The sequence below is a fragment of the Jaculus jaculus genome, chromosome 1 (assembly GCF_020740685.1).
Source record: "Jaculus jaculus isolate mJacJac1 chromosome 1, mJacJac1.mat.Y.cur, whole genome shotgun sequence".
NCBI lineage: Eukaryota > Metazoa > Chordata > Mammalia > Rodentia > Dipodidae > Jaculus > Jaculus jaculus.
Genome location: NC_059102.1, coordinates 215892530 through 215914425, shown reverse-complemented (window position 1 = coordinate 215914425; position 21896 = coordinate 215892530). Strand labels below are relative to the sequence as shown.

The 21896-nt window shown below is 39.3% G+C and overlaps 1 protein-coding gene across 8 annotated transcripts in view; it reads left to right on the top strand.

Moving 5' to 3' along the window:
• C1H4orf47 (chromosome 1 C4orf47 homolog) overlaps positions 1 to 21896 on the top strand; it is a 50688-nt gene that overhangs the window by 19577 nt on the left and 9215 nt on the right. For 7 of the 8 annotated variants that reach the window (XM_045142304.1, XM_045142301.1, XM_045142300.1 and 4 more), the window contains exons 4-6: positions 13816 to 13953; positions 14477 to 14552; positions 16568 to 16747. In XM_045142304.1, coding sequence (XP_044998239.1) covers positions 13816 to 13953; positions 14477 to 14552; positions 16568 to 16747 — 394 coding nt within the window. The remainder of the gene's footprint in view (positions 1 to 13815; positions 13954 to 14476; positions 14553 to 16567; positions 16748 to 21896) is intronic. The other variant, XM_045142306.1, reaches the window with a different exon arrangement.

Below are 21896 nucleotides of genomic sequence, written 5' to 3'. Positions count from 1 at the left end.
AATCCAGGAACAAGGGATGTTTTTCCATTTCCTAGTGTCCTCTGCAATTTCTCACTTGAGTGTTTTATAGTTTTCATTGTAGAGATCCTCTACTTCCTTGTCTAGGTTTATTCCAAGGTACTTTATTTTATTTTATTTTATTTTTTGATGCAGTTGTGAATGGGAGTGATTCTCTGATTTCATTCTCTGTGTGTTTGTTGTTAGCATATATGAAGGCTACTGATTTCTGTGTATTTATTTTGTATCCTGCTACATGGCTGTAGGTGTTTATCAGCTCTAACAGTTTACTGGTAGTGTATTTAGGGTCTTTTATATATAGAATCATGTCATCTTCAAATAATGATAACTTGATCTCTTCCTTTCCAATTTGTACCCCTTTTATGTATGTCTCTTGCCTTTTGGCTGTGGCTAAGACATCCAGTACTATATTAAATAAAAGTGGGGTCAGTGGACACCCTTGTCTTGTTCCTGATTTTAGTGGAAAAGCTTCCAGTTTTTCTCCACTTAGTAATGTGTTGGCTGTAGGCTTGTCATAAATAGCCTTTATTATATTCAGATATGATCGTTCTATTCCTAGTCTCTGTAGGCCTTTTATCATGAAGCGATGTTGGACTTTGTCAAATTCTCTTTCTGTGTCTAATTAGATGATCATATGACTTTTGTCCGTCAGTCCATTTATATAATGTATTACATTTATTGATTTGCATATGTTGAACCATCCCTGCATCTCTGGTATAAAGCCTACTTGGTCCTGGTGAATGATCTTTGTGATATATTCTTGTATTCTGTTTGCCAATATTTTGTTGAGCATTTTTGCATCTATGTTCATGAGGGAGATTGGTCTGTAATTTTCTGTATTTGTTCTATCTTTGCCTGGTTTTTGTATCAGGGTCATGCTGGCTTCATAGAAGGAGTTTGGTAAGATTCCTTCTTTTTCTATTTTATGGAAAAGCTCCATAAGCAATGGCGTTAGTTCTTCCCCGAAGGCCTTTAAAATTCAGCAGTGAATCCATCTGGGCCTGGACTTTTTTTATTTGGGAGATTTTTGATAACTGCTCAGATCTCCCTACTTTTTATAGGTCTATTTAAGTTATTAATGTCATCTTGATTTAATTAGGTAGGTTATATCAATCAAGGAAATCATCCATTTTTTTTGGATTTTCATACTTCATGAAGTATATGTTCTTGTAGTATGTCCCTATGATTTTTTGATTTTCTCTGGTATCTCTTGTGATGTTGCCTTTTTCATCTCTAATTGTATTAATTTGTGTCTCTTCTCTCTTTCTTTTTTCTGACTTGCTACGGGTTTATCAATTTTCAAAGAACCAGCTCTCTGTTTCATTGATTCTTTGCATTTTTTTTGTTTCTATTTCATTAATTTCTTCCCTGATCTTTAGTATTTCCTCCGGTCTACTGATTTTTGGTTTGCCTTTTTCTTCTTTTTCCAAGGCTTTAAGGTAAACCATTAGGTCGTTTACTTGCGACCTTTCTACTTTCTTCATATAAGTACTTAAAGCTATAAATTTACCTCTTAGAACTCCTTCATTGTGTCCCAGAGATTTTGCTATGTTGTGTTCTCATTATCGTTTGACTCTATGAATATTTTGATTGCCTTCTTGATTTCTTCATTCATCATTCATCATTTAGTAGTGTATTGTTTAGTTTCCATGATTATGTGTATGCTCTATAGCCTTTCTTGTTATTGATTTGTAGTTTGATTCCATTGTGGTCAGATAGAATGCAAGGAATTATTTCAATTTTCGTGTATTTGTTAAGATTTGCTTTGTATCCTAATATATGGTCTATTGTAGAGAATGTTCCATGTGCTGCTGAAAAGAATGTATATTCTGCAGCCTTTGGATGAAATGTCCTGCAGATATCTGTTAGGTCCATTCCTTCTATGACCTCATTTAGTCCAGGTGCCTCTCTGTTTATTTTTTCCTGGGATGACCTGTCAATTGATGTGTTTTGAAGTCACCCACTACCACTGTGTTTGGTGTTATCTGTGACCTTTGTTCTAATAGCGTTTGTTTGATGAATTTGGGAGCCCCCATGTTAGGTGCATATATGGTTAGGATTGTAATGTCCTCCTGTTGGAGTGTTCCCTTAATCAGTATAAAGTGACCTTCTTTATCTTTCTTGACTAATGTTGGATTGAAGTCTACCTTGTCAGATGTTAGGATAGTAACCCCTGCTTGTTTTCTAGACCCATTTGCTTGAAACACCATTTTCCAACCTTTCACCCTAAGATAATATCCATCTTTTGTAGAGTGGTGAGTTTCTTGGAGACCACAAAATGTAGGATCTTGCTTTTTACCCCAGTCTGTAAACGTATGTCTTTTGATTGGGGCATTGATACCAAGAGATACTATTGAAAAGTGTGTATTTATGCTTGCCATTTTTTTTTTTTGTAATTCCAGTTCTACCTTTGCTCTCTTGTGTTAACTAGTATTAGAGTATTGCTTGGATTTTCCAGGTGCATTATATGTGTGCTTTTCCTTCTCTTCGGCATGGAGTATTCTTTCAGGTATTTTCTTTAAAGCTGGTTTTGTCTTCAAATACTCCTTTAGCCTGCTTTTGTCGTCGAATGTCCTTATTTATTCATCTATTGGAATGGATAGCTTTGCAGGATAAAGTAACCTTGGTTGACAGTTGTTATCTTTCAGAATTTGGAATACATCACTCTAATCCCTCTGGCTTTAAAGTTTGTGTTGAGTAATCTGCTTTAATCCTGATGGGCTTGCCTTTTTAAAAAGGTAACTTGATTTTTCTCTCTAACTGCTTTCAATGTTTTTTCTTTGGTTTGTGTGTTTGGTAGTTTGATTATAATATGGCAAGGAGTGCTTCTTTCCAGATTTTTTTTCTTTTGAAGATGCCTACTATACCTTTGGAGTGAAATTCTCCTTCTACTATGCCCTGAATTCTTACGTTTGATCTTTTCATAGTGTCCCAAATATCTTGAATTCCCATTCATACTTTTCTATTAGTTTGTCTTTCTCCTTGTTGGACTGTATTAGATATGCCACCTGGTCTTCTAGCTTAGATATTCTCTCCTCTCCTTCATCCATTCTACTTGTGCGATTTTCTACAGAGGTTTTTTTTTTTTAATTTCATTAACTGTGTTCTTCATTGCTAGAAATTCTGGCTGGTTTTTCTTCATTATTTCTATTTCCTTATTTATGTCTTGTATTGACTTCTTTATTTCATTAAATTGGTATCCTGTGTCTTGTTTGATTCTTTTGATTTCTTCTTTGACTTCTTTGAACATATTTACGATCATTCTTTTGAAATCTTTCTCAGGTATTTCCTATAACTTGGTTTCACTGGAGGTCATTTCTGATGCATTAATACTTTTTGGTAGATTTATATTGTCTTGATTTTTGGTGTTTCTTGTGTTATAATGTATATTTTTTGCAACTTGGATTAGGTAATGCTTGGATTTTCTAGCTAGCTGCGTATTCTTAGCTGTATCATCCGATTTGAGTTATATATCTTTAGGGTAGGAGCTTAAGGTGTTAGTTTATCTCTTACGACTCTCAGAGTATCTACAAACGTGTTCCTAAGGGTTGGGTTTGCCTGCTATGGAATATTCATGTAGGCTGAGTGGGACAAAATACAGATAGATTCTAAAATTTAACTAAACAATGTACACATTCAATGAAAAACAGCCTGAAGTATTTATGCAAGAGTAAGTATTATAACAACCAGATCCTCTTTCAACAAAGAAGTTAAGATTTCTTGTCTGTTGAGGCTTCCAAGTCAGCTTGTGACCAAGTGAGACCCTTCCCTGGTGCAATCCCTTTTTGGATGATTTTGGTCTTAGTTACGCTGCGCTCTGCTTGTGTCCCTCTTTGGTGCCCTGTGGGTTCAAGTATGCTGGCTGGGTCACTGGACCGCTGTTCTGTTTTCTGGAGCTGGGCACTGGCTTTTCTTGTGGGGCAAGCCAAGCCTGGCAGCTGTGGCCCCACATACCTGGTACCCCTGCTGCTGGAGCTGCTGCTCCTGTGGCCCCACTGGTGGATCCACCACAGCTAACCATCACTGCTGCTGCTGGAGCTGCTGCTGCCTGCTGCCACTGCCGGAGCTTGAGCCAGAGCTACCGCTTAGGCTGCTGGTGCCGCTGCCACTCTCGTTGGCCCTGCTGGAGCCGGAGCCGCCGCTGCTGGGGCTGATTCGGCCTGCCTGTGTGGGCTCTGGATCTCTCCCACTTCTCTGCTGCCATTTTAGTTTCTTATTCAGCTCACTTTTTAGTAAAAGTATGTATTTTGCTGGTTTTGTTGGCTTTATCTCCCCTGGGCTGCTTTGCCTTGGTTCCTATGCTGCCGTCTTAACTGGAAGTCTGTATTTTATCTTATTAATTTTTTTGGTGGAAAAATTTTTTTCATTAGTTATGTATATAGTGTGTACACAGCCATGATGGTACCATCGTTAGCCTTCTCCCATTATCCCCCCCCATGGGGATTGTGGGTCTTGCATTGTTGAGGTTGCCATCAGTTATGGTGTAGACATAATGTTTCTGTGCATAATGACCCAACTTTTGGCTCTAAGAATCTTTATGCCCCCTCTTCCATGAATTTCCCTGTTGGGTTCATTTTAGTTCTATTTCAGTGACAATTTTTTGGGAGTCTCTGGGTCTGTGAATATCTAATTTGGTAGGAGTGGAATGTTCTCTGTGTATATATCCTTCACCCTTATGCTAATACTAGGTTCACTGAGAAAGCAGCTCTTGCTCATTTCCTCACTAACGTTGGCTTCAGCTGGTGTCCTGGTGAGGTGCAATGAGCAGATTCTCTCTTTAAGTTCTGCATCCATCTGAAAAATGGAAGGAAATTCTCCAATAGAGAGTGAGGCCAGTGCAAGATACATGGATACCCAGTATTATTTTAGAGGGACTTTAATAGATGTAGGCTCTCTTGTAATCCAATTTTAGTGAGAGCTTGATATTGGAGAGCAGGCTCGATTTGGATATGCTTCTGACTTTTTTCCCTGTTCCAGGTATATGGGTTCCATTCCACTGAGTAGATCCATTAGCCAGATCATGAGCAGTTGGAATGCAACATGGCTGTGTACCACTATTGCACTTGTGTGAGCATCACATCAGGTTGATTGCTGCTGAGTAGTTTAGATCATGAGTTGCTTAGACAAATTTTGGTCATTTTCCCCCAGTCACTCTTGTAACACCTTTTGCCATTAGACAAGCTAACTGGGGATTGACTCTCTTCCAGTTTTCAGCCAGGTCACTCCATGTTCCATCCCAACAACATGTGGTGTCTTTGTCAGTAGGGTCTTACCATTAACTTTTGGTGAGTCATCAAGTACTCTGATGAATTCTGTCTTCTTTTGGAAAACCTTGTAGGTTTGTCTGATCAACAGCCCATTGTGGATGTTAACCACATGCCAGTACTGGGAGTTACAGGTCTGTGCCAAGGGAAAAGAAGGAAGAAAAATATAGGTAATATTAATGAGAAAAAGAGAAGAGAAAGGTGGTGGTGGGGGTTGAGAGAGATAGAAAAAGGAGAAGATTGAGGATAGTCTTTGTCATACCCTCTCCAGGTCCCTGTGATTCAGGTGTTTTCTCTAAGTCCCCGATGAAGGTTCAACTTTTTAGTATGTCTTTCAGGATGTAGGATTTTATGGTACCATTTCCATTTGGGTCCAGTTTTTTGTCTCCCCTTCACCCTTATCCTCCCCTCCTACCCCACCAACATAAAAATTCTCTAGATGTTTTTATTAGGTAAGTCAGGATCTTGGGCAGATTCAGGTTAGGAGTCACAGATAAATGAGACCTTGAAACAATTATCTTTCTGTGATTGGGTCAGTTCACTGAGAATGATCTGTTCCAAGTTTGCCCATTTTTTCTTCAAATTTCATTGTGTCATTTCTCCTTATTGCTGTGTAGAATTCCATCATGTAGTTATACCACATATTAGTTATCCATTTATGTAATGATGGGCATCTGGGTTGATTCCAGCTCTTAGCTGTTATGAATTGGGCAGCAGTAAACATGGTTGAGCAAATATCTCTGAGCTGAGGTTTGGAGCTTTTAGGGTAAATGCCCAGTAAGGGAATAACTGCGACTCTTGGTACCTCTATAGTCATCATTTTTAGTAGTCTCCATATTGCTTTCCATAGTGGTTACTCCAATTTACATTCCTACCAACAGTGAATGAGGGTTTCTATTTCTCCACAACCTTGCCAGCATTTGTTGTCATTAGAGTTTTTTAATGTTTACTATCCTTACTTGATTAAGGTGGAATCTCATAGTTGTTTTAATTTGCATTTCCATGATGATTAGGGATGTTGAACATTTTCTTTTTTTTTTTTAATTTTTTTAATTTATTTATTTGAGAGCGACAGACACAGAGAGAAAGACAGATAGAGGGAGAAAGAGAGAATGGGCGCGCCAGGGCTTCCAGCCTCTGCAAACGAACTCCAGACTCATGCGCCCCCTTGTGCATCTGGCTAACGTGGAACCTGGGGAACCGAGCCTCGAACCGGGGTCCTTAGGCTTCACAGGCAAGCGCTTAACCGCTAAGCCATGTCTCCAGCCCGAACATTTTCTTAAGTGTGTGTTTGCTGTTTATATTTCTTTGTCTGAGAACTCCCTGTGCAGTTGTCTGTACCATTTAGTGAGTGGGTTGTTTGACTTTTTATTGTTTAAGTTTTTGAATTCTTGGTAGATTCTAGAAATTAGGCCTCTGTCTAAATGTGTATCTGGCAAAAATTTTCTCTAATCCTGTGGATAATCTATTGGCTCTGCTTATTGTATGTTTGTCTGTGAAAAAGCCTTACAGCTTCCCAAGATCCCAGTGGTTGAGTGTTTAATTTCCTGAGCTACTGGGGTTTTGTTCAGGAAGTCTTTTCCCACTCCTATATCATGGAAAGTTCCATCTATTTTTTATTTCAGTACTAGCAGAGTTTCTGGTCCTATATTGAGGTCTTTGATCTGTTTGGACTTGAGTTTTATGCATGGTGAAATGTGTGGATTGAGTTTCATTTTCTTGTATATGATTATCTAGTTTGTCCAGTACAATTTGTTGAAGATGCTGTCCTTTTTCCAACCTACTTTGTTAGGGCTGTAGTTACTTGACCCAATGTCTGGGTCCTCTATTCTGTTCCATTGGTATATAATCCTGTGTTTATGCCAGTAGCATGTTGTTTTTATTACTATGGCTTTGTAGTATAGCTTTAGATCAGGTATGGTGATGCCTCCAGAGGTGTTTCTTTTGCTGAGGATGTGCTTGGATATCCGAGGCCTTTTACCATTCCATATGACTGCTGAGCTCATTTTTTCTATATCTGTGAAGAAAAATGTTGGAATTTTGATTGGTATTGCATTAAATCTGTATATTGCCTTTGGTAGGATTGCCATTTTCACAATGTTAATTCTGCCTATCCAGGAGCATGGGAGGTCTTTCCATTTTCTCAAGTCCTCCTCAATTTCTTTTTAAAGTGTTTTTATGTTTTTATTATATAGATCTTTCACTTCCTTGGTTAATGTTATTCTAAGGTATTTTGTTGTTGTTGTTGCTATTGAAAATGGGACAATGTCACTTATTTCTTTTTCTGTATCTTTGTCTTTTGCATATAGAAAGGCTACTGATTTTTGTGCATTGATTTTGTATCCTGCTACTTTGCTGAAGGAATTAATCACCTTTAAAAGTTTTGAGATGGAGGCTCTCAGGTCACTTATAAGTAGGGTGATGCACCTGCAAATAGGGCTAACTTAAATTCTTCCTTTCCAGTTTGTATCCTTTTTGTTTCTCCTGTTTTATTGCTTGAGCTAGTACTTCCAGTACTGTGTTGAACAGAGGTGAGAGTGGTCACCCTGTCTTGTTCCTGATCTCAATGGAAATTCTTCAGTCTCTCTCCATTAAATATTATTTGGGCTTTAGGATCTTTATATACAACCTTTATTATGTTGAGAGATAGACCATCTGTGCCTGTTTTCTCCATTGTTTTGATCATGAAGTGATGTTGTATTTTATCAAAGACCTTTTCTGCATCTGTCAAAATGATCATGTGGTTTTTGTGTTTAAACTTATTTATGTGGTGTATTACATTGATTTCCTTATGTTGAACCATCCCTGTGTTCCTGGGATGAAGCATACTTGATCAAGGTGGATAATGCTTTTGATGTGCTTTGAATTCGGTTTGCGAGGATTTTGTTCAGGATCTTTGCACCTAAGTTCAACAGGGAACTGAGCCTGTAGTTTTCTTGTCTTGTGGCATCTCTGCCTGGTTTTGGTATTAGTGTAATACTAGCTTCATAGAAGGAGTTGGGGAGCTTTCCATGTTCTCCAATTGTGTGGCACAATTTGAGAAATACTGGTTTCATTTCTTCTATGAAGGTTTGATAGAATTCTGCTAAGAAGCCATCTGGTCCTGGACTCTTCTTTTTAGGGAGGATTTTGAGTACCCTTTCAATCTTGGTGGTTGTGATATGTTTGTTTAAAAGATTAATCTGCTCTGAGTTTAGCTTTGGTAGGTTGTATGTGCCCAGGAATTCATCCATTTCTTAATCCAGTTTTGTGGAGTACAGATTTTTGAAGTAAGTCCTGATGATTCTCCCAATTTCACTTATGTCTGTTGTGATCTCTCCTTCTTCATTTCTAATTTTGTTAACTTGAAGCATCTCTCTCTCTCTCTCTCTCTCTTTTTTGCTTGATCAAATTGGCAAGGGGGCTTATCAATCTTGTATATTTTTCCAAAGAACCAGCTCTTTGTTTCATCAATTTTCTTAATTATTTCCTTAGTTTCCAATTGATTAATTTCTATTCTAATGTTACTTATTTCCTTTTGTCTGGAGCTTTTTGGGTTGGATACTTCTTGTTTTTTCCAGTGCCTATAGGTAGATGGTTAGGTCACTGATTTAGATCTCTCTGTCTTTGTTATGAAGGCATTTAGCACAATGAACTTTCCCCTGAGGATTGCCTTCATTGTGACCCATAAGATTGTCATTCATTATACATTTTGCAATTTCATTTTTTATTTTGTCCACTACTCATTTGTTGTTTAAGAGTGTGTTGTTCAGTTTCCAGGAGTTTGTTGGTTTCCTGGTGCTTCCTTTGTTGTTAATTTCTTTTTTTTTCTAATTTTTTTGTTCATTTTTATTTATTATTTATTTGAAAGTGATAGAGAGAGAGAGAAAGAGGCAGATAGAGAGAGAGAGAGAATGGGTGCACCAGGGCCTCTAGCCACTGCAAACACACTCCAGATGCGTGTGCCCCCTTGTGCATCTGGCTAATGTGGGTCCTGGGGAATTGAGCTTTGAACTGGGGTCCTTAGGCTTCACAGGCAAGCGCTTAACCGCTAAGCCATCTCTCCAGCCCTTGTTAATTTCTAACAATATAGCATTGTGATCTGACATCATGTAGAGAATTATGTCGATCCTCCTAAGTATATGGAGGCAGGCTTTATATCCCAGTATATGATCTATTTCAGAGAAGGTTTCATGTGCTGCTGAGAAGAATGTGTAATATGTGGATTTGGGGTAGAATGTTTTGTAGATGTCTGTTAGGTCTAATTGATCTATGGTGTTGTAGAGCTTTCTTACTTCCCTGTTAATTTTCTGTCTGGATGATCTATCTATTGCTGATAGTGGAATACTGAAGTCCTCAACTATGATGGTGTTGGTGTTTATTTCTGTTTTGTGTTCAAGTAGGTTTTGTTTTATGAATTGTGGTACACCTGTGTTTGGTGCATAAAGATTAATGATTGTGATAACTTCTTTTTGGATTGTTCCCTTGATATGTAAGAAGTGGCCTTCTTTGCTATTTTTTTGTTGTTGTTTTTTCTTTGTCTTATTGATTAGTTTTGGTTTGAAGTCTATTTTATCCCATATTAGTATAGCTATACCTGCTTGCTTCCTATTTCTGTTTGCTTGGAATATAATTTTCCACCCTTTCACCCTGAGGATGTGTTTGTTTGTAGTGGTGAGGTGGGTTTCTTGAAGACAGCAGATTGAGTTGTCTAATTTTCTGATTCACCCTGATAATTTGTGTCTCTTGATGATGGGTGAATTAAGGTCATTCATATTTAGGGTAATAACTGTGAGGTTTCCCCCTGCTTTTTTATGTATAGTTTCCAATCCTCTGTTGAGTTTCCCTTTCATGTAATTTTATGATTTTCTTAATGTTTCTTGGAATTCATCTTTGCAATTTTTTAATGTTTTATTGAGCTTAGCCAGCTGGTTATTGAGGTCCTCTTTTTTATTTTCTTGCTGTCCTTTAGATCACTTAACTATCTTTGAAACCCTTCCTGGTTTATTTCTATTAGGTCTAATCTATTGAGCACACCATTCACATAATTATTGGTCATTTGTTGAGTTTCTGCAAGTTGTGCTATTTGCTTGGCCAGGGTTGTATAGTTTGTATCTTCATTTTGGGGTTCTGATTCTATTGTCTCTTCTATGTTTTGATTAGAGACATCCATTATGGGACTGGGTAATCTAAGTGGATTTACTTGCATCTGATTTTTTATGCTATTCCTTTTATGCAGTTATCTACCTATCCCAATGGTTCTGAAAGGCTAGAGTGTGGGATGGTACTCTGCTGGCTTGGGGTGGGGGTTGGTGGTGAGTGGGATGGTAATTGCCCATGGAGTTCAGAAGGCTAGGGTGAGGACACTGGCCTGCTGGCCTGGGTCCCTATTCTGTGGTCGGAGGGGGTGGTGGTGAGTGGGCCAGAAATCGGGCATGTGGGGTTCAGAAAGATAGGGTGGGGACACTGGCCTGCTGGCCTGGTTCCCTTTTTGGGGTTGGAAGGTGGCAGTGGTGAATAGGCCCGTGATTGTGCATGCAGGGTCAAAAAGGGTAGGGTGGGATTGGCTACTGGGATGGCAATCATGCCTGGGGCTCAGAAAGGCTAGGGTAAGAATGGGGACTGGAATGATGATCATGCGCCCTGGGGTCAGCAAGTCTAGGACAGTAATGGTGACTGGGAAGGCATTCCCAGGAGTGGGGCTCAGAAAGACTAGGGTGTGAACTGTGAGTGGGATGGTGTTCACACCTGTGGAGTTCTGTGCCATGGCAGGAAAGCTTAGGGCAGAGGACTTAGCCTGCCATCTTGGGCTTACTTGGCCTGTAGCTAGTGCAGGAGGGACCTCCCACTGGGTTTGTGGCTAGGACACGTGCTTGAGAGGACTGGGGGACTGGTGGTCTACCGAGTGCATGGGAATCAGTGGATTCTCTGCTTTGCTCCTGCCCACCTTCCCACTGGAAGCCTATTAGAATAAGCCAACCCCTAAAACAAAAACAAAAACAAAAACCATAACAATAACAATAACAAAACCCCCTGAACCTTAAGGGTCTTGCCTTTCCTTCTCTTGCCTTCCTTCGCATGAGGCAAGTCAAGGTTAGGCAGAGGTCATCTTGACCGGAAGTCTGTTATTTTATTTTTATTTAATCAAATAAATGATGTAGTCAGGTTCGCATTGCTGGTAGAAATCACCCAACCAAGAGCAGCTTCTGGGAAAAAAGAGCTTTATTTTGGCTTTCAGGCTCGAGGGGAAGCTCCACGATGGCAGGGGAAAATGATGGCATGAGCAGAGGGTGGACATCACCCCCTGGCCAACATAAGGTGGACAATAGCAACAGGAGAGTGTGCCAAACACTGGCATGGGGAAACTGGCTATAACACCCACAAGCCAGTCCCCAACAATATACTCCCTCCAGGAGGCATTAACTCCCAAATCTCCATCAGCTGGGAACTTAGCATTCAGAACATCTTAAGTTTATGGGGGACACCTGAATCAAACTACCACAAATGATAAGGGTTTTTCCATGGGAAACATAAAATAAAAATTATTTTGTATACTTTTTTTTTTTAAATTTTTATTTATTTATTTGAGAGCGACAGACACAGAGAGAAGGACAGAGAGAGGGAGAGAGAGAGAATGGGCGCGCCAGGGCTTCCAGCCTCTGCAAACGAACTCCAGACGCGTGCGCCCCCTTGTGCATCTGGCTAACGTGGGACCTGGGGAACCGAGCCTCGAACCAGGGTCCTTAGGCTTCACAGGCAAGCGCTTAACCGCTAAGCCATCTCTCCAGCCCTACTTTTTATATGTGAATAATGCAGTTTTACTATATTCTCCTATCACCTTCTTTCATTCTCCTTCTCCTCCTATTAAATTCCTTCTTTTTCCCAGTTAGTCCTACTTCTATTTGCCTGCCTTCCTTCCTTCCTTCCTTCCTTCCTTCCTTCCTTCCTTTATTGTGATCCATTGAGGGTTTACTTGCATGAGTATGAGCAGGGGGTTATTTACTGGAGTATGGACAATTTAACACTGGTTACATCACTTAAGAAAATGTCTCCTTTCTCTTCCAGCAAAGAAGCAATGAAAGAGTCATTGGATTTGCAACATAGTTTTTTGAACTTGGCCCCTAGGGATAGAGTTGGTAATAGTCCCTAAATAGAGATCATGACTGACCATATCATGGAGTTGTGAAGATGAGCTGTGGGATTCTGGGGAGACCCCAAGAATTTGTATTCCAGAACTATAGGATAGCCTCCAGGGTGAGCTGCTTGTTTTGGCTTAAAAAGCAGGTTGTCAAGGCTGGAAGGGCAGCATTTGGAGTCCAGAGATTTTGTTGTGGATCACATATGCTAGAGAAGGAACTGCTGAATTTGATGTTTTCCTTGCTTCTTTCTATCTTCTGTTGGTCCAATCTTTCCTGCTATGTTCAATTCTTTCTTTCTGAAATGGGAATGTTTACTGTGTTCTATTAAGTGGTGTTTTTGTTTTACAGGACTCATAGTTAAGAGACTCTTTTGGGTCTCAGATGATACTTTCAACTTTAAACAGTACAGGGACTAATGAAGACTAGGGTCTTTGAAAGTTGGACTGAATGCATTTTGCATTATGAGAGAGTTGTGAATTTATGGGAACCAGGATGGAATGTAGTAGGTTTTTTTTTCCAGGTTCTCACTCTAGCCCAGGGTGAGCTAGAACTCACTTTGTGGTTTAGACTGGCATCAAACTTATGAAAATTCTTATTTCAGCCTCTCACATGCTAAGATTAAAGGCATGAGACACCACATCTGGCAGAATGTGGTAGTTTGAATATGATATGTCCCCCATTGTTTTATGTATTTGTAATTAAGACTCATACTTAATCCCCAGCTGGTGGCAGTTTGAGAAGTGGAACCTTGCTGGAGGTGGTATGTTATTAGGGGCATGCCTTGTGGTTTATGTAGTTTATCTCTCTTGCCAGAGCATGCTCACTTTTGCTGCTACCTCCTAGCCTCTGTGGCAAGATGTGATGCCCAGACTCTGCTTTCCCCATCATGATGAAACCTCCCCTCAAGACTGTCAGCTGAAATACTTTCTTTCTGTAGGCTTTTTTGTTCCAGCAATGAGAAAGTAACTGCAACATTTTATATGTGTGTGTGTGTGCGCGCGCGTGCGCGCATGTGTGTGCGTGTGTGTGTATACATATATATATACACTTTCAACTTTAATCAGTACAGGGACTAATGAAGAATAGAGGTCTTTGAAAGTTGGACTTTCAAATATATATATATTTGTGTATGTGTGTGTGTGTATATATATATATATATATATATACATATGTGTATATATATACATGCATACGTACACACACATATACACATTATATATACCCATGATATATACACATTATATATATATATGTATGTATATATATATGTATATATATATATACACACACACACACATAATATATACATATATATAATGAATTCTCATTTTTCCATATTCTTAAAATTGTGGCTTATACATAGCATAAATTTGACAGTTTAACTTCTTCCCTTTTCAAAACAACATCATGCTTAGAAGTGGATTGGGAAGCTACTATGGAACAATAGGTGGTCCTGTCCCATTCTTCAGTGCACAGTCCAAACCCAGGGACAGATATGAAGCACCTGGGAAGAATTTATATACCAATCCAGGAAAGAAAGGAACTGGATATGGGTAAGATCATTTTAATACTTATATATAATTAATTTTTAAAAGTTTTTTTAAATTTTACTTATTTATTAAGAGAGAGAGAGTGAGTGAGAGCACACCAGAGCCTCCAGTCAGTGGAAATGAACTCCACATGTGTGTGCCATCATGTGCATCTGGCTTACATGGGTACTGGGAAATTGAACCTGAGTTCTTAGGCTTTGCAGGCAAGCACCTTGACTGCTAAACCATCTCTCTAGCCCAATACCTTTACATGTTTTTATAAATTAAAAAATGAAATTTTGGGCTGGAGAGATGGCTTAGTGGTCAAGGTGCATGCCTGTGAAGCCTAAGTACCCAGGCTCGATTCTCCAGGTCTCATGTAAGCCAGATGCACAAGGTGGCACATGCATCTGGAGTTTGTTTGCAGTGGCTAGGGACCCAGTGTGCCCATTCTCTCTGTGTGTCTTAAATATATAAATAAAATGAAATCTTGAAAAATAAAATTTTGACTTTTGAACCTTGCAATCACCATTACTTTATTTTTCAGCTATGCAAATGTTACCATAGGCAAACAGTTTTCACACTCTTCTGATCTCTATGATGCAGCAAAACAGAATTACAAGGTGAAATCATTTATTTTCAACCTTTCAGCCCTGATTTTATTTGTTTTACTTTGAGAATTAACTCACAATCTAATTGTATTTTGTTCTTTCTTTTGATCACTGGGGTATGTGTCAATCAGTGCTCATCAGAATACTGTGATGAAAAGTGACTAACTACACTGTAGTGCAAGCATCTTTAGACTCTTGACTTAAATAACATGTGTGTCAGAACCAAGAAGGACAGCTCTTCAAACTGTAGAAGAATGGGCACCCAGCAAAACAGTACAATCAGGAATCTTTGCAGGAAGCCTAATTATTTAAAGTATAACTAGACTATCAAGACATTGCTATTAACATTAAATTTAGAAAAATACTTCCCAAAAGATTCATGGAATAGTTTAATAATCAATATCACTGTTGTGATACAGAAGAGAAGGGGGTAGATGTGAAGACCTGGAGAATTTTCTACAGACTAGAGATAGAAAGGACATACCAAGCAGTAGAAAACTCTGAAAGGAGAAAGAAATGCTGAAAGTGCTACAGCTGGTACCAACCAGTGAAAACTAACCTCCTTGAGGGTTTTAGATCTCATTTAACTATTTCCTGCTCAGCTGTGGTATCAGAGAGAATACTTGTAAAAAGTGAAAAAGTTTATTTCACAGTTGTCTTTATCTGTATTTTACTTTTTTTGCTATTTTTAAAAATATTTTTTATTTTTATTTATTTATTTGACAGAAAAAGAGGGAGAGAGAGGGCTGGAGAGATGGCTTAGTGGTTAAGCACTTGCCTGTGAAGCCTAAGGACCCCGGTTCGAGGCTCGGTTCCCCAGGTCCCACGTTAGCCAAATGCACAAGGGGGTGCACGGGTCTGGAGTTCGTTTGCAGTGGCTGGAAGCCCTGGCGCGCCCATTCTCTCTCTCTCCCTCTATCTGTCTTTCTCTCTGTGTCTGTCGCTCTCAAATAAATAAATAAAAAATAGACAAAAAAAAGTTTAAGAGGGAGAGGGAGAGAGGGGGGGGGGAGAGAGAGAGGGGGGGAGGGAGAGGGAGGGAGAGGGAGAGAGGGAGACAGGGAGAGAGAGAGAGGGAAAGAGAGAGAGGGATTGATTGGGAGGATTGGCATGCCAGGGACTCCAGCTACTGCAAATAAACTCTAGATGCGTGTGCCCCCTTGTGCATCTGGCTAACTGTGTCCTGGGGAATAGAATCAAATGCCTTAACCACTAAGCCATCCCTCCAGCCTCCCCTTTTTTGAAAGCTAGTATTTTTTTGAGTTAGTACTGTCACATAGAAAAGATTATAATATAAAAGACAGAAAAACAACCTGTGATTTCTCTGAGTGCTTTGTAGCTAAAATATTATAGTATAAAAGAGTATGTAAACATTAAATATTCTTTGTTCTTAGAACTAAAAACTGATATTCATTAAGGGACTACCCTGTGACAGGTGTTTTAGATAGATAATCTCATTTAATCTTTACAACATCAGCAAGGGGAGAGAGTATTCTCTTTCTCAGTAGAGGATGCCAGAATCCCCTTTAAAATGCTGAAGAACAGGAAGGAACTACAGTTTGACCAAGCCACTAGTCCTTTTCTCTTATCATGCTGTCCACATAGCTAGTGAAGAATTATTCAGGTAATAAATAGATTTCTTCATCTCAAGTAAATACATATGCAAAATGAATAATTAGTTGTGCTCCATTAGAGGTAGGTGCATCTTTTGTATTATAAGAGCAGAACTGAATAAAGGAAACTTTTTTTTCCAAGGGGTCTTTCTCTAGCCTAGGCCGGTCTGGAATTCACTATATAGTCTCAGAGTGGCCTTGAGTTCATGGCAATCCTCCTACCTCTGCCTCCCAAGTGCTGGCATTAAAGATGTGCATCACCATGCTTGGCTAGGAATTTTTTTTAAGTGCACCCAGCAATATATGTTACAGAGTCTACATGTTTATATTAAAATTTAAAAGGTGGTTTTACTAGAATTTATTTCTAAATTTGCATAACTTACGCTGTGTAATGTAGAACTCTTTAATCTACAGAAATACAATGAAGAACACCACCGATTAATTAAAGGGTCACCTTTCAAGTTAAATCTTTACCCAAAGGAATATTTTGACACTAATCCATATTTTACGGAGAAAGCTTTACCTCCAATTAAAAAAGAAGAGAAGAAAGAATTACTTACAAAGCCTTTTAAACCCTCGTCTCCTGGCAAAAAGGTAACAATGAAATTTTGCAACGAAAACAAACAATCATTATAAAGAAATTATTAATTAATAATTGGTACTACTTCAACTTTGGTATGGTATCCCATGTCTGTAGTCTCTGACCTAGTAGTAGGGGCACAGAGATGGAGGGCCATGAGTTCAGACCAGCCTGGACTGTGAAGCAAGTCCAAGGAGAGAAAATAGGAGGGAGACAAAGGGAAGGAGACAGGGGAGAAGAGACCTATTTTTTTTTTTTAATGTAAAAACTTATTAAAAAAAAGTATTTTTTTGAAAGAAACTTTGAAAGCTATTAAAAACAAAGTCATCTTTTAATTTTACTTTTTATATTTTTAGTTGATATGCAGAGAGTTAGGTGTTCATTCTGGCATTTAAAATTGTGTATAAATTCAGTATTTCAAGCTTGGCATTATGGCACATGCTTTGATCCCAGGACTGGGGAGACCAAGGTAGGAGGATTGCTAAGAATTTGAGGCCACCCAGAGACTACATAGTGAATTCCAGGTCAGCCTGGGCTAGAGCAAGACCAGATCTTCAAAAACCAAAAATAAATAAATAAAATAAAATGAAAAAAATTAAAGCATGTCAGCTGCTGTTTATAACTAATAAGAATAAAAACACAAGTGTTGTGGAAGCTTTTTTTAATTTTAAAAAATTAATTGTGTTTCTATATGGTGGTTGGATTCAGGTGTCCCCCATAAACTTAGTTGTTCTGAATGCTTGGTTCCCAGCTGATGGAGATTTGGGAATTAACACCTCTTGAAGGCAGTGTATTGTTGGGCGGGCTGATGGGTATCATAGCCAGTTTTCCCTTGCCAGTGTTTGGCATACTGTCCTGTTGCTGTTGTCCACCTGATGTCACAAGGTGACATCTACTCTCTTTTCGTGCCATCGTTTTCCTCTGCCATCATGGAGCTTCCCCTCAAGTCTGTAAGCCAAAATAAACCTTTTTATTTTTCACAAGCTGCTCTTGTTCATGTGATTTCTGCCAGCAATGTGAACATGACTGCAAATAGTAAAGTTGGTACCAGAGGAGTGGGATTGCTGCTGTACACCTGCCTGTGTGGCTTTGGCCTTTTGGAGCTGATTTTTAAGAGGAACATGGAAGGATTTAAAACGTTGGCCTAAGAGACACCTTGCAGTGCTGTAAGTACAGCTTGATGGACTATTTTGGTCAGAGTTGAAAGACCTGAATGTGGTAAGAACTATTGACTATGAGGTTTGGCTTATGAGGGTGAGAAAGAGCTTTGCCTGGACTGGGCTAGAGGCAGTTTGTGTGAAAGGGTTGTTGTTATGCTTGTGTCCTGTGAATTTGTGCAGGGTTGCTTTGTGTAGAAACGACTGGTATGAGCAGAGGGATATGGCACAGAAATGAAATCTTTGGGCTGAAACTTCTGCCCATTCAGCTGCAATTATATGAGATTACAACCTTTGAGAATGGGCCAGCTGACCCACCATGGGGCAACAGGAAGAGTGTATACTCTTTTGAAGGGGACTGAGTGCTCAAAGAATGTCCTGTTCTTCAAAGTCTGCTTTATTTCTCCCTGGATTAACAAATTGGCACCCTACCTGGTATTATGGAGTATAAGAAAAACAGGAAAGAGTCATTGAATTTGCAACATGGTGTTGTGTTTTGGAAATGGCCATGGGCAGCGTGAACCAGGTTTGCTGAATGACTGTGTAGAGACCCGATGGAGCCATGAGGATGGACTGTGGGTTGCAGTGGAGACCCAGTGGAGGTGACAGGACCACGAGATGGCTGCTCAGAACAGCTGCGGGCTCCAATGATGTTTTTCAGGACTGTGAGTAGCCTAGCTGAAGGGGCAGAATTGAAACTCCACAGTCTTGTTGCTGGTTAGAATTATAGGACTTGGAGATTTGACACTGACTAGAGTTGTTGGACTTGGAGCTAAAGAGTTTGATATTTGCCATGTTTAAATCTTGTATTGGTTAAATATTTCTTTGTCCAATGCCATCTTTTACAGTGTGTTTATTTCTGTGGGTTTTGTGGGGGGATTTTTTGGTATTATGGCTCAGTTAAAAGACCTTGGATCATGGGGATGTTTGAACATCATTGGGATAGATAAAATTATGGGGCTTTTAAAGTTGGATGAATACATTGTGTTTTATATCATGTATGGTTATCAGTATTATAGGTGCCAGGGGCTGAATGTGGTGGTTTGAGCCAGGTGTCCCCCATAAACTTAGGTGTTCTAAATGCTAGGTTCCCAGCTGATGGAGATTTGGGAATTAACACCTGAGGAGGCAGTATGTTGTTGGGGGCAGGCTTATGGGTATTATAGTCAGTTTCCCTTTGCAAGTGTTTGGCACACTCTCCTGTTCCTTTTGTCTACCTGATGTTGGCCAGGAAGTGATGTCCACCCTCTGCTCATGTCACTGTTTTTCCCTGTCATCATGGAGCTTCCCCCCTTGAGTCTATAAGCCAAAATAAAACTTTTTTTTTTTTTTTTTGCACAAGCTGCTCTTGGTTGGGTGATTTCTGCCAACAAAGTGGACCTGAATGTAACAATGTATGTGTGTGTGTGTTACATGTGTGAGTGCCATGGTATGGGTGTGGAGGTCAGAGGATAACCTTAGTGTGTCCTTGTCTTCCACCTTGTTTGAGACAGCGTATCCTTGTTTACCTCAGTGAAGGCTAGACTAGCTGGCCTGAGATCTTTGTGATTCCCCGGAACTTGCCTCCCATTGTGATTACCAAAGTGTGTGCATTTGGCTTTATGTGGGTGCTGGAGATCCATAGTCCAGTTAGCCAGCTTGTGGAGCAAGTGCCTTTAACTACTAAGCCATATCCTCACCCCCCTGATTGCACTTCCGGTTTATAAACTTTAGTTTATTCTTGGTCTTTTTGCTGTTGGACACTCCTGTTCATGTTCCCTGCAGATTTTCTCATAGGTGCATGCATTCTTCTATGGGATTTTGTTCTTGTCATTTGTATTGAAAATAATTTTTCTAGTTTGTTAGAGCTACAACTTTAACCTTTATTTTATAGATATTTATTAATTTGATATCAGATACCATTTTTTTTTTTTTTTGAGGCAGGGTCTCCCTCTAGCCAAGGCTGACCTGGAATTTATTATGTAGTCTCAGGGTGGCTTTGAACTCATGGTGATCCTCCTACCTCTGCCTCCTTAGTTCTGGAATTAAAGGCATGCACCACCATGTCAGGCCCTCTTTAAAAAAAAAAAAAAACTTTTTTATTTTTATTTATTTATTTGAGAAGGGGGTGAGAAAGGGAGGGAGAGAGAGAGAGAGAGAGAGAGAGAACATGGGTGTCTGCCTTTACAAATGAACTCCAGATGCATGTCCCACCTTGTGCATCTGACTTATGTGGATAATGGGGAATTGAACCTGGATGCTTAGGCTTCATAGGTGAGCTCCTTACCTGCTAAGCCATCTCTTTAGCCCAGATAAACCAATTCTTTGTAAAGGTTTATATAAATTTATTTATTTATTTTTGCAAGGGCAAGAAGCTTTATTTTGGGCTTAAGCTTGGTCTTTTGACTTCATCAACGCAGTAGATCTGTACAAGAGCCCAGAGTAGTGGGAGGGTAGGGATTTTATAGGGATTTGAACATAGAAGAAGTGGATGGGTACATGATTGGTTGAGTTAAACAGTAACTGCACTAGTACTCTTCTGATTGGCTTAGGATTTTGGCAGCAAAGTTGGTGGGCTAAAAGTTGGCGGGTTGGGGCTTGGGGAATTGAACTTATCTGTGACTACAGGAATGTATGGCATAATCTGTTTCCAATAACTGTTAAACCTACCCTTACCAGAAAATAAAAACTTAGACCTTGCCGGGAAAAAGAAACTTAGGCCCACTGAGGACTCTGAAGCCTTTCATCGTGTCCATTTGGTTCCTGAGTCCTTCATTCCCCCTTCTCTTTGTACCATGAGGAGCCAATCTTGGGTCCTGATTGGGTTAGTGAGTGGGGTCTAATGATATATACTGTGATTTTAAAACCATAATCTGTACTGTATTAATGCATTCCCTAACAAAAGCAACTAATATATTAATAATGCAAGGTCCTATTGTGATTAGAAACAAAAATAAAAGTAATGGCCCTGCTAAAGCAGACAGCAGAGTTGTTAACCATGGGGAATGACTGAACCATGACTGAAACCATCCTCTATTAGATTCTCTTTCGTTTTTCCAAATTCTCTCATACCTTCGCCTTTGAGTCTCTAATTATACCTGAATGGTTGATGTAAAAACAACATTCTTCCCTTAAGGCCACACATAGTCCCCCTTGCTGGAGGAATAATAAGTCCAACTTTCTACCACTAATATTAGAATAATATGCCTTCTTAATTTTTTTCACATTAACCCAATCTTTTGTTTTTTTTTTTTTTTAAATTTTTATTAACTTTTTCCATGATTATAAAATATATCCCATGGTAATTCCCTCCCTCCCCACCCCCACACTTTCCCATTTGAAATTCCATTCTCAATCATATTACCTCCCCATTACAATCATTGTAATTACATATATACAATATCAACCTATTAAGTATCCTCCTCCCTTCCTTTCTCCACCCTTTATGTCTCCTTTTCAACTTACTGGCCTCTGCTACTAAGTATTTTCATTCTCACACAGAAGCCCAGTCATCTGTAGCTAGGATCCCCATATGAGGGAGAACATGTGGCGCTTGGCTTTCTGGGCCTATAACCCAATCTTTTGTATTAGATTTTGAAAAATTTATTTATTTGAAAGAGACAGGGAGAAAGAGGGGAGAGAGAGTATAAGGACTCCAAGGCTCCCTGCCACTGCAAATACATGCACCACTTTGTACATCTGGCTTTACAGGGGAACTGGGGAATTGAACCTAGGCCATTAGGTTTTGCAAGCAAGCACTTTAACCACTGAGCAATCTTTCCAGCCCTGTATTAAATTCTTAATCCAAATGTATCATGACATTAAAAATGAGGTATACATCAAGCTTTCATCTTTTCCAGCTACAAATTTGGAGGCAAGAAGAAACTTAGGGGGGTAATGGAAATGTTTTCTAATTTGTGGTAGTTGGTTTCAAGCATATACACATCTGTTAAAACTCAACTATATACTTTAAATGGGTCAACTTTATTACATATGAGTTTGATTTTAATAAAATTAATGTATAAAG